The sequence below is a fragment of the Muscardinus avellanarius genome (assembly GCF_963383645.1).
Source record: "Muscardinus avellanarius genome assembly, chromosome: 1".
Classification (NCBI taxonomy): Eukaryota; Metazoa; Chordata; class Mammalia; order Rodentia; family Gliridae; genus Muscardinus; species Muscardinus avellanarius.
In genome coordinates, this window is record NC_137786.1 from 99,839,373 (window position 1) to 99,851,787 (window position 12,415).

The 12,415-nt window shown below is 39.1% G+C and overlaps 1 protein-coding gene across 1 annotated transcript in view; it reads left to right on the forward strand.

Annotated features, from left to right (window-relative positions):
• Positions 1-12,415, forward strand: part of KDM3B (lysine demethylase 3B) — a gene marked incomplete at both ends in the record, with an annotated part of 111,227 nt that overhangs the window by 35,019 nt on the left and 63,793 nt on the right. Inside the window, 3 exons of the mRNA XM_080702731.1 lie at positions 1,176-1,281; positions 7,051-7,175; positions 11,397-11,471. Coding sequence (XP_080558857.1) covers positions 1,176-1,281; positions 7,051-7,175; positions 11,397-11,471 — 306 coding nt within the window. The remainder of the gene's footprint in view (positions 1-1,175; positions 1,282-7,050; positions 7,176-11,396; positions 11,472-12,415) is intronic.

A 12,415-nucleotide genomic window follows, 5' to 3' on the forward strand; every position in this document is an offset into this window, starting at 1 on the left:
CTAAAGCTTCACGTGACAAGACCACAATTTTGAGAGTTCTTTCAGAAGAGGTGGCTTCTCTGAGGCAACTGCTTCTGTAATTTTAGTCTGAGGGTGCCTATGCTTACTTTAGTGGCAGGTAAGCTGGGAGAGATGGGGGCTAGTTCCAAAGAGCGTGAAGAATTGAAGAATTTAGGTATATCTTTAGTTAGAAAGAAAAGGCATCATAAGTCAGTAGTTTAAACAAAATAGCATCTGAGTTATGGAGCCGGGCGTGGTGGCGCATGCTTGTAATCTGAGCATTTGGGAGGCTGAGACAGGAGGATCACAGTTAATGGACAGCCTCACTTAGTGAGGCCCTTTGCAACTCAGACCCTGTTTCAAAATAAAGAATAAAAAGTATGGCTGGGGGTATAGCTTGGAGGCAGAATGCCCCTGGATTCCATCCCCAGTGTCACAAAAAGAAGAAAGAAAGAAAGAAAGAAAGAAAGAAAGAAAGAAAGAAAGAAAGCAAGCAAGCAAGCTAGCTAGCTCTATAGCTCTATTTATCTTTTACCTGTAAGAGTTTTGTCTGAAGGTTAAAAATTGAGAGACTTATAAGTTGTACTCTCTTATTTAGAGAGCCAGGAACAGTATCTTCTAAATTGTGTTCTATTCTTTGAGATGTTAATGGTGATCTCCTTTTGTTACATCTTCCTCAGTAGGCCTCATTCCTTCTCAGCAACCTTGCTTTATTCATCTCTATAGTCCTAGAGTTATATGAGATGTACTCAGGAAATGTTGGGTAAATACTAAAATAAGCAAAAAGATTTACATGGAATAAAATGTAGTTGAAAAGTATAGGAAACAATGACCTAAATGGGTTTCTTTCCTATATGACTTCTCAGAACTTTGCTGTTGTATGCAGAAAGATACAGTATATACAGTTAGGCTTAGAAAATATTATATACTGTATGAAAAAGATACAGTATATAATATTTTCTAAGTCTAGTTATATATGCAGAAAGATACAGTGTGTAATATTTCTTAGTCTAATTGTTACTAACATCCTTAATTTTTGCAGCCTCATGAGACTAGAGTTCTATAAGCATTTTTGGCAAGTATTGATATAGAGCTCCTTGTTGCGTGATTTTTCTCATCTAGCTAGATGCTATCGCCATTTATGTTAATATTTAGTTGTTTTCTTCTTTTACCAGATGGGAACAGATAGCCAAAACAAGATTCTTTTAGAGCATGCTGCTCTAAGAGAAACAGTTAATGCTTTGATCAGTGACCAAAAGCTACAAGAGATATTCAGCCGAGGTAAGAACAGGTAGTCTTTTGTCCCTGAATTCTAAACCAGGTGAATTTTCACTGGCGAATTAAAGAATGGAACGGTATGAGCTAGGCACAAGGGCACATATCTGTAATCCCAACACTTGGAGGCTACGATGGAAGGATCACAGGTTCAGGCCAGTGCATAGCAATTTAACAAGACCCTGTTTCAAAATAAAAAATAAAATAGGGCTAGGGTTATACTTCAGAGATAAAAACCCCTTAGGTTCAGTCCCAGATTCATTCTCATTCTCCTCTCCTCTCCTCTCCTCTCCTCTCCTCTCCTCTCCTCTCCTCTCCTCTCCTCTCCTCTCCTCTTCTCTTCTCTTCTCTTCTCTTCTCTCTCTCTCTCTCTCTCTCTCTCTCTCTCTCTCTCTTCAAAATAAATAAAAAGAAAGGGACACCATGTAGCTTTAAACATTCATCCTAGCTGGGTGTGATGACTGATGCACAAGTGTAATCCCAATACTTGAGAAGCTGAAGGAGATCACAGGTTTATAGCCAACCTCAGCTACTTAGCGAGGACCTCCTCATCTTACTGAGATCCTGTGTCAAAATAAAGAATAAAAAATAGGCTGGGGGTGTAGTTCAAAGGTAGGATGCCCTTGGGTTCAATCCCCAGTACCACAAAAAAAAAAAAAAATTGTCTTTATCCTCTTTGTGGGTCGAGTCAAGAGTATCTTCAGTTGGCTAAATCTCTGAATAAACTGGAAAAGTAGAATCTCACTTAGACCACTTTTTAACCAGTGTTCTCTCTTAATTCTACATTTTGTAATACACAGTTTTGTTGTGAGTTTAGTTTTCTTGTTGTTTTAATTTCTTAAATATTTATTAAGAATTTATAGTGTGTGCTGGCACAGTGACACAAGCTTGTAATCACAGTCAGTACTTGGGAAGCTAAAATAGGATCACAGGTTTGAGGACAGCCTCAGCAAGTAGTGAGACTCTGATCCAACCTAGTGAAACCCTGTTTCAAAATAAAAATGAAATAGGGCTGGGTGTAGCTCAGAGGTAGAATGCCCCAGGTTCAAAACCCCAGTGCCAATTAAAAACAACAACAGCAACAATATACTAGATACATGTTAAAGTACTGAGAATACAACCATTAGCTAGGAAATATTTACTTTTTATCTGCAAGTTTTTCAAGAACTAAAGACTTGCCAGGCGTCATGGCACACCTTGTAATCCCATTATTTATAAGCCTGAGAAGGGGGATCACAGGTTTGCCGCCAGCCTCAGGAACTTAGTGAGGCCCTCCACAATTTAGTGAGACTCTTGCATTTGTTTGTGTGTGTGTGTGTGTGTGTGTGTGTGTGTGTGTGTGTTTGTTTGTTTTGTGGTATGGGGTGGAACCCAGGGGCTTTTTCTACCTCCGGGCTATACTCCCAGACCTATTTTATACTTTATTTGAAAACAGGGTCTAAGTTGCTGAGAGCCTCACTTAAGTAGCTGAGGCAGGCTTTGAGCCTGTGTGATCCTCCTGTCTCAGCCTCCCAAGTGCTGGGATTACAAGTGTGCAACCACCATGCCCAGCTGAGACCCTGTTTCAAAGTAAAAATTAAAGTAGGGGTGGGGATGTAGGTTAGAGGTAGAATGTCCCTGGGTTTGGTCCCCAGTACCACCACACACAAACAAAAAGGACTAAAGACGGTTAGCAACAACAAATAACAACTTAAGAGTAAAAATTATATTCATAAAACAATATATCTACAGATTCATTCATATAAACATTATGTTTTGTGTGCCTGTGTGTGGTACTGGAGATATTCTACCTCTGAGCTATATTCCCCATCTCTTTTTGTGTGTGTGTGTGTGTGTGTGTGTGTGTGTGTGTGTGTGTGTGTGTGTGGTTCTGGGATTGAACCCAGGGGCATTCTACCTCTGAGCTATACTCCCAGCCCTATTTTATATTTTGAAACAGGGAACAGAGTCTTACTAAATTGATGGAGTCCCACTGCTTGCTCAAGCTGTCCTCAAAACTGCAATCCTTTTGTCTCAGCCTCCCAAGTACTGTGATTTGTAGGCATGTACCACCACACCCAGCTTATGTTTCTGTTTTTTGAAACAGAGTCTCGATAGGTTGCTAGGAGTCTCCCTACTTTGTTGAGGCTCTCCTTGAACCTGTAATCCTCCTCTCTCAGCTTCTAAGAAGTAGGATTATAGGCTTGAATATCATGTTATTTTTAAGAATGAATAAGATGGGCTTGGGAAGTAGCTCAGTGGCAGAATATTTGTGCCTAGCATGTTCAAAGCCTTAAGTTTGATCCTCAGTACTGCAGATTTTACCAAGAATTCTACACAAAGGATAGTCTACTTCATTTATCTTTCCTTCATGTCATATATCTACTCCCTTCCCTTCTGGGCCTCATGATGATCATTATTTTCAGTGAATTAAGATCCTTGGTTCTCTTTTGTCAAAATAAATGTAAGCAGGCAAAGGTAGGCAGATTGACCCGTTTGGGAAAGAAGGTATCCAAGTAAAATGACATGGATTTTTGGCTTTTTGTGTGTGTGTGTGTGGTACTGGGGTTCCTGGAAGCCCTTCTACCTCCAGGCTACACTCCCAGACCTATTTTTACATTTTTATTTGGAAACAGGGTCTCCTAAGCCAGCACGCGTGGCTGGCTTCGAACCTGCGTGATCCTCCTGTCTCTGCCTCCCAAGCGCGGGGATTACAAGCGTGCACCACCACGCCCGGCTAAAATGACATGGATTTTTGGATTTTGGTTTTGGTATTAAACTAGAGCCACTCTACCACTAAACAACATCCCCACCCCTTTTTATTTTGAAACAGAGTTTCACAAAATTGCCAAGGCTAGCATTGAATTTGCAATTCTCCTGCCTCAGCCTCCAAAGAAACTAGGATTATAGGCATGAACCACTCTGCCAGGCTTAAAATGATGTTTAATATTCAAAGAGTGTTATAAAGGAAGAAAATAAAAGGAAAAATTGGTAGCAGAAAAGAAAATCAAGTGGACAGAATGAGAGGTGGGGATATATGTGAGTGTATATACAAAAAAATTAAGGAAGCTTAATTATACCTCTGAGTGAGAACAATCTAAAATTAGTAATACTTTAGCTATATAGTCTCAAATGTACAATGATATGTGGGAGAGAGAAACTATCCTTGGGAGGGCCAGCTGAAATTGCAGGATAATGTTACCTGCTGATAAAGTAATATCTTTGAAACTCTGTGTTCCTAGGAAGACAGGTGCTATATTTGTTCAGACTATTATTAGTACAGAGGCTGGAAATCTCATAGATTGAACTCTCCACCCACTGTTATTGAAAGTCAGATAGCAGAATGTTAGTGGTCATATATCATTCCTATGGTCATTTAACATAATAGCACATTCAGTAGGGCTTGGGTATTAGCTCTACGTTTAGTGCTTCCCTTGAATGTTCAAAAGCTCTGGGTTCAATACTCAGCCATACACACACACACACACACACACACACACATACACACACACACACACACGAAATATCCAAGTATATGTAAATATATCTATATCGCTTCCCCTTTTTTCATGTATATGTCAGGTATCTGAGGACATTTCCATACTACCTATAGTTTTCTTAGTGGTTTTTTTTTTTTTTTTTTTTTTTTGGTTTTGGGTTTGGTTTTTGGGTTTTTTTTGGTACTAAGGATTGAGCCCAGGGGCCTTCTACCTCAGAGCTACATCCCAAGCCCTTTTTATTTTTCCTTTTGAAATAGGTCTCCTAAGTTGCTGAGGCTGGCCTATACTCCTCCTGCCTCAGCCTCCCAAGTACTGAGATTACAGGTGTATACCACCATGCCTAGCTTTCATAGCACCTATAGTTTTTTGTTTTCTTAGTACTGAGGATTTGATTCAGAGGGGTATTCTACCTCTGAGCTACACTTTCAGTTCGTTGTTGTTTTTTTGTTTGTTTGTTTTTTTTTTTTTTGTGATACTAGAGATTCAACCCAGGGGCATACACCTTGAGCTACCTCCCCTCCAGTTCTATTTTTTTATTTTGAAACAGAGTCTCACTAAGTTGTTGAGGGCCTTGATAAGTTGCTGAGGCTGGTCTCAGCTTCCCAAGTACTGGAATTGCAAGTATGTATCACCATACCTGGCTACTATCTATAATTCTTAATTTATACATTTTCTTTCTCTTCATATATAGCTTTCAGAATTCTGAATTGGGGGACCTGGGAGACTAAAGAATCTCCAAATAAAGTATACATAAATATTACAGAGAAAATCTATTATTTATGTTTTCTTTTTAAATTACTGAGTATTAGGCAGGCCTGGTGGCAAATACTTATAATCCTAGTACTTGGGACACTGAGTCAGGAGAATCCCAGGTTCATAGCCAGCCTCAGCAACTGAGCAAGGCTCTCTACAACTTAGACTCTTTTTAAACAAACAAACAAACAAACAAACAATATAGCTGGGGTTGTAGCTCAGAGGCAGAATGCCCCTAGGTTTAATCCCCAGTGACACACACACACACACACACACACACACACACACACATTGCTGAGTATCGAGCTGGGTGTGATAGCTCATATTTGTAATCCAGGTACTTGGGAAGCTGAAACCAGGAGGATTGCAGGTTTGAGGCCAACTTCAACCACTTAGCAAGACTCTCAGCAACCTAGTGAGACCTTGTTTCAAAACAAAAAGTAGACTGAGCATGGTGGCACACACTAGTAATCCCAGTACTTGGGAGACTGAGACAGGAGGCTCGCAGGTTCACAGCCAGCTTCAGCTACTTGTGAGGCCTTCTGCAACTTAATGAAACCCTGTTTCAAATAAAAGAATAAAAAATGGGGCTAAGGGTGTAGCTCAGAGGAGGAATGCAACTGAGTTCAATCCTCAGTACTGCAAAAACAAAAAAAAAGAAAAAAGAACTAGGTTTGGGGTTGTAGTCAGAGGTAGAATACCCCTGGGTTCAACCGCTGCACCAATAAAATTCTGAAAAAAATTTAAAAATAAGAAGAAGGGCTGGGTATGTAACTCAGAGGTAGAATGCCCCTGGGTTCAGTCCCCAGTTCTACACACAAAATTTTTTTTTCAAATTAATGAATATATGAGTTGTGGTGTTGAATGCCTGTAATCCCAGTACTTTGAAGGCTGCAGGTTTGAGGACAGCCTTCCCAATTTGGCGAGATTGGTAGGTTTTTGAGGGGGGTGTGTGTGTGTGTGTGTGTGTGTGTGTGTGTGTGTGTGTATGTGTTTGTGTTAGTTATTGGGGATGGGACCCAAGGTCATTCTACCTCCCAGCTACATCTGCAGCCCTATTTTAATTCTTTTATTTTGAAACAGGATCTCACTAAGCTTCTGAGGCAGGTTACAAACCTGCAATCCTCCTGTATCAGCTTCCCAAGTACTGGGATTATAAGTGTGCACCACCACACCTGGCTCACCTGTTTCCAGATGAAAAGGGCTGGGTGTATAGCTCAGAGGTCCCTGGTTTAATCCCAAGTACCTCCAAAAAATAAAATAAAATAAAAGAGTAATAAAGGATAAAAATAAGTTGCTAAGTATGTAGCTTAATAGTAGAGTACTTGTCTAGCATGTATGAGGCTTTGGGTTCCATTCCCAACATCAAAAAAAGACCAAGATAAAATTTCTGAATATGGTAAATCTGGAATTGGTGCTTCATTCAGCTTTACAAGGGTACTGAAAGTTCCCTTATATCATATAGTCTTCCTTCTGCTTTTAGAAATAATTATGATACATAGCTTAGTCAGAAATATTCAATTTTGACTCATCTCCCTTTTAGGTCCCTACAGTGTTCAAGGTCACAGGGTCAAAGTGTACCAGCCAGAGGGGGAAGAAGGGTGGCTCTATGGTGTTGTAAGCCATCAAGACTCCATCACCCGTCTTATGGAGGTGTCTATAACTGAGGTGAGGCTCTTAACTCTAAGTTCCATCCATCCCCTTACAGAGAATGATAGCGAAAAACAAATACTTTAGTGCCTGTAAGAGACTTGGATTTCTTTCCTGGCTCTTTCACTTACTGATCATCTGTCCCTGAGAAAAGCTATGCAACTCTTTTACCTTCCTGTTCTTATCCATAAATTAGAGATAATTGTGTAAATCCCCACTGACCTCACAGCACTGTTTTGAGGACTGAAATAATGTGTTTGAAAGTACTTTGAAATCAGTCAGCCAGTCTACAATTGTAAGGTGAAATATTCTTAATGCTTAGTAGTTAAAAGACTCTAGTCAGTTAGCATTTGCTTCTGTGATAACTTCTACCATCATAGCCTAGATGCTGAAAAAAGTTTGTTTCTAATGAACTAAACAGAAGGAACATGGCATCTAGAGATATCTGGGCAATTATTCAGGAGAAATAGTAGATGAGTGTTCTGAGGCAGACAAATTTATGACATGTTTCAATCAGTTTCAGACTTATCCTTAACAGTCACATATAAAATATAATAATAAGCTCCTTTGTTTATTAAAAAATAAAATTATAGTTAGGCGTGGTGACATATTGCCTATAATTCCAGTATTTGGGAGACTGAGACAGTAGGATCACAGGTTGGAGAACAGCTTCAGCAAAGTAGTCAGATGCTCATCAACCTAGTAAGACTCTTGTTTCATTACAAAACTAAAATAGGATGGTGGTGCGCGCCTGTAATCCCAGCGCTTGGGAGGCTGAGACAGGAGGATCGCACGGGTTGGAAGCCAGCCTCAGCTACTTAGTGAGGCTCTCAGCAACTTAGTGAGACGCTGTTTCCAAATAAAAGTATTAAATAGGTCTGGGAGTATTGCAGAGGTAGAAATCCCCTGGGTTCCACCCCCAGTACTACACGTAGACCAAAAAAAAAAAAAATGTAGAATACCTCTAGATTCAATCCTCAGTACTACACACACACAAGATTAAAATCATTAAAGCTTTATACATTTAAGATTTTCAGACAATATGCATATATTGCTTATTATATGCTTATTATTATATAATATACATAATATATATTATATAATATAATAATATATAATATATTTATTATTATATTGCTTATTATATTGCTTATTAATATATGCTTATTGCTTATAATGCCAGTACTTGGGAGAATCAGTGAATAGTAAGTTCAGGGACAGCCTCAGCAAGTAGTAAGACTCTTAGCAACCTAGTGAGACCCTGTTTTAAAAGAAAAAATAGCTAAGTGTAGTGGCGCACGCTTGTAATCCCCGCCCTTGGGAGGCAAAGACAGGAGGATCCCACAGGTTTGAAGCCAGCCTTGCTGGCTTAAGAGACCCTGTTTCCAAATAAAAATATTTTAAAAATGGGTCTGGAAGTGTAGCCTGGAGGTAGAAGTGTTTTCAGGAACCCCAGTACCACCAAAAAATAAAAAAAAGAAAGAAAAAAGAAAGCTGGGCATGGTGGTGCACACTTGTAATCCCAGCACTTGGGAGGCTGAGACAGGAGGATCGCACAGATTCAAAGCCAGCCTCAGCTACTTAGGCTCTCAGCAACTTAGTAAGATCCTGTTTCCAAATAAATTATAAAATAGGGCTGGAGGTGTAGCCCAAAGGTTAGAAAGCCCCTGGTTTCCAAACCCCAGTACCACACACAAAAAAAATTAAATAAAATAAAAAGGGATGGGGATGTAGCTCAGAGGTAGAATGCGTGTCGTTTCAATTTCCCAATAACACAAAAAATAGTAAAGTAGGTAATGAAAGCAACATCTTCCTCTAAGTAAATATTACTCCCCCCATTGGCAATCACAGTTTCATATATGTTCCATATTCTTCAAAATGTTTTATGTGTTTATTTGTGTATGCATATATATAAAACATATGTATTTATATAACATGTTATACTTTATTAACAGATGGGATACATATAGTTTCATAATTTATCTTATTAATTGTATATAACAAACATCTTTATATGTGAGTATAGAGATCTGATTCATCCTTTTGTTTTGATTTTTGGTACTGGGGTTTCTACCTCTGATTTCTGAGCTACACCCCCAGCATGTTTTATTTATTTTTAAATATTGAAACAGGTCTCACTAAGTTGTTGAAGGTCTCATTAACTTGCTAAGGCTGACCTCAAATCTGTAATCTTTCTGTCTCAGCCTCCCAAATCCTCTGGTTACTGGTGTATACCACCATGCCTGGCTCTGAATCATCTCTTTTTTTTTTTTTTTCTCTTTTCTTTTCTTTTTTTCTTTTTCTGCAGTACTGAAGATGGAACCCAGGGGCATTCTACCTTCAAGCTATACTCCCAGCCCTATTTTTTATTCTTTATTTTGAAACAGGATCTCACTAAGTTGCGGAGGGCCTCACTAAGTAGCTGAGGCTGGTCGCGAACCGTGATTCTCCTGTCTCAGCCTCCCAAATGCTAGGATTACAAGCGTGCGCTACCATGCCCAGCTGTCCTTTTAAATAGAAGTATAAACCAGATGTGGTGGCACACGATTATAATCCCTGCATTTGGGAAGCTGACACTGGAGGATCACAGGTTCAAAGACAGCATTAGCAACTTAGTGAGAAACATTTTAAAATAAAAATAAAATAAGGCTGGAGGTGTAAATTGGTAGAATATCTTTGTGTTCAATCCCCCATACAACCAAAAAAAACCCTCCCCCCCCCAAAAAAAAAACAATAGAAGTATAAACAGTATAGTGGTGCATGCCTTGTCTTGGGAGCCTGAGACAGGAGGATTATAGGTTCAAGGTCAGTGCAGAGTAATTTAACAAGACCCTGTTTCAAAATAAAAAAAAAAAACAAAATAGGGCTAGGTGTAGAGTGCTCTCCTGTGTTAAGTCCCCAGTACCAAAAAAAAAAAGTTCCAAAATGGTTTTATCAGCCAGGCCTGGTGGCACACGCTTGTAATCCCAGCATTTGGGAGGCTGAGACAAGATAATCACGGTTTGCAGACAGCCTCAGCTACTTGGTGAGGTCCTTTGCAACTCAGTGAGACCCTGTTTCAATATAAAGAATAAAAAAAAATAGGGCTGGGGTATTGCTTGGAGGTAGAATAATATGTGTGTGTATATGTATGTGTGTATGGAGAGAGAGAGAGAGAGAGCGAGCAAGCACGTGCATGCACTTGCGTCTCAGAGGTAGAATGCCCCTGGATTCCATCCCCAGTACTAAAAAAAAAAAAAATGGATGTATCATAACTAATTTAAAATTGAAGGACATTTAAATCATTGCCAGTATTTTCACTAATATACTTAATGGCAAACATTCTTGAACATTCTTGAACATTTATTATTTATTGGAATAAATTCCTTGGTATGTGTAATTGCAAGGTCAAAAGATTTACAGAAGCAGGGAATAGTGTTGCATTCCTGTAATCTCAGTACTTAGAAGGCTGAGACAGGAGGAAAACAGATTTGAGACCAGCCTCAGCAATTTAGTGAGATCCTGCTTCAAAATAAAGATAATATAGTGCTGAGGATATAACTCAGAGGTAAAGCACCCATAGGTTCAATCCCCAGTACCACCAAGAAAAAGAAAAAGGATATCACAGTAAATTTGATGCTTTCTAACAAATTGGTCCCTCTCTCAAAGTTTTTATTCTTTAGTGGTAGATTGAAGCGAGGTGTGGTGTCCCATGCCTGTAATAGTAGGCTGAGTCAAGAGGAACACAGGTTTAAGGCCAGCCTCAGCAACTTAGTGAAACCCTATTTCACTAAGGTTGGAGGTTATAGCTCAGAGGTAAAATGCCTCTGGGCTCAACCTTCAATACCAATAAATAAGTAATAGTAGAATAATTCTTTTAATGATTGTTGATTTTGAAGGGTTTTTGTTTCATACTACACTGAATAAGAATGTTTTAGAGATGCAGAATTTGGAATTAACATTTCTAAAAAACACACTTGGGCATTGAACTCAATTCTTTCATTCATGCACTTAACAAGTATACGAATGTTTACCATACTCCGCAACTTATTCATATATTGTTAACTGTAGCCATGAATGAGACCATAGAGATCCATTTTCTCATGGCGCTTTCATCTAGTAGTAGAGTAGAAACAATTAAGAGGTAATTATATACACTAAGATAATGCATAATTCTGTCCTGTCCTAGTTGGCAAAGCATTAAATATCTTTTTCTTTCCTTTTTCATTATGTTCTGCTATCCTGCTCCTAAAACCGTAGAGTGGTGAGATCAAGTCAGTAGATCCAAGACTAATCCACGTGATGCTGATGGATAACACGACTCCTCAAAGCGAGGTAAAGTAAAGCACTGAGTCTCTCAGCAAACTCGCGAGCTCGCTTTATCTTGTTGTATAGATTTCTTATTTGAGTTTTCCATGAATGCCCTTTGGGTTGTTCAGGGACTATTTAAGGGAGGATAGTAGTCTAAAGAAAGAGACTGAGTTTGAGCAAACCTTTTAATTATGGCTTTGTTCCCTTGTTGTTGTGAAGTCCAAGTACTATTCCTTCTTATATTCTCAGGACAGATATATTTGAAAGAGATAGTGAAGCCGGGCATGGTGGCACATGCTTGTAATCCCACGTTTGGGAGGCTGAGACAGGAGGATCGCACAGGTTTGAATCCAGCCTCAGCTACTTAGTGAGGCTCTGAGCAACTTAGTGAGATGCTGTTTCTAAATAAAACATAAAATAGGTTTGGGAGTATAGCCCGGAGGTAGAAAACCCCTGGGTTCCACCCCAAGTACCACCAAAAAGAAAGAAAGAAAGAAAGAAAGAAAGAAAGAAAGAAAGAAAGAAAGAAAGAAAGAAAGAAAGGAAGGAAGGAAGGAAGGAAGGAAGGAAAGAGAAAGAAAGAGTGAGTTAATGGACAGTTAAAACTGAAATAAACACAGCAGTAATAATCATGACCTTACTTCATATCAAGAAATGAAAGAACAGCTACAGCTACATCCTCATTCACTCACACACACACACACACACACACACACACACACACACACACACACAAAGTGGCAGTGAGCTCCAAGAGAGTCTGAAATTTTATATTCTCAAGTAGAATCAAACCAAACAGATAGCTAATTCAGCGCTCAGCACACAGTGGATTATTCAGTAAATATAAACCAGGCCAACTCATGTTTCCTTCAGAATTATTATGGCCAAAAGAAGAAAAAGTGTACATTACAAATCTTTGCCTGAGCCAATCAAGGAATCCCATGTAAATTTCTTTCATTAGGTCAACT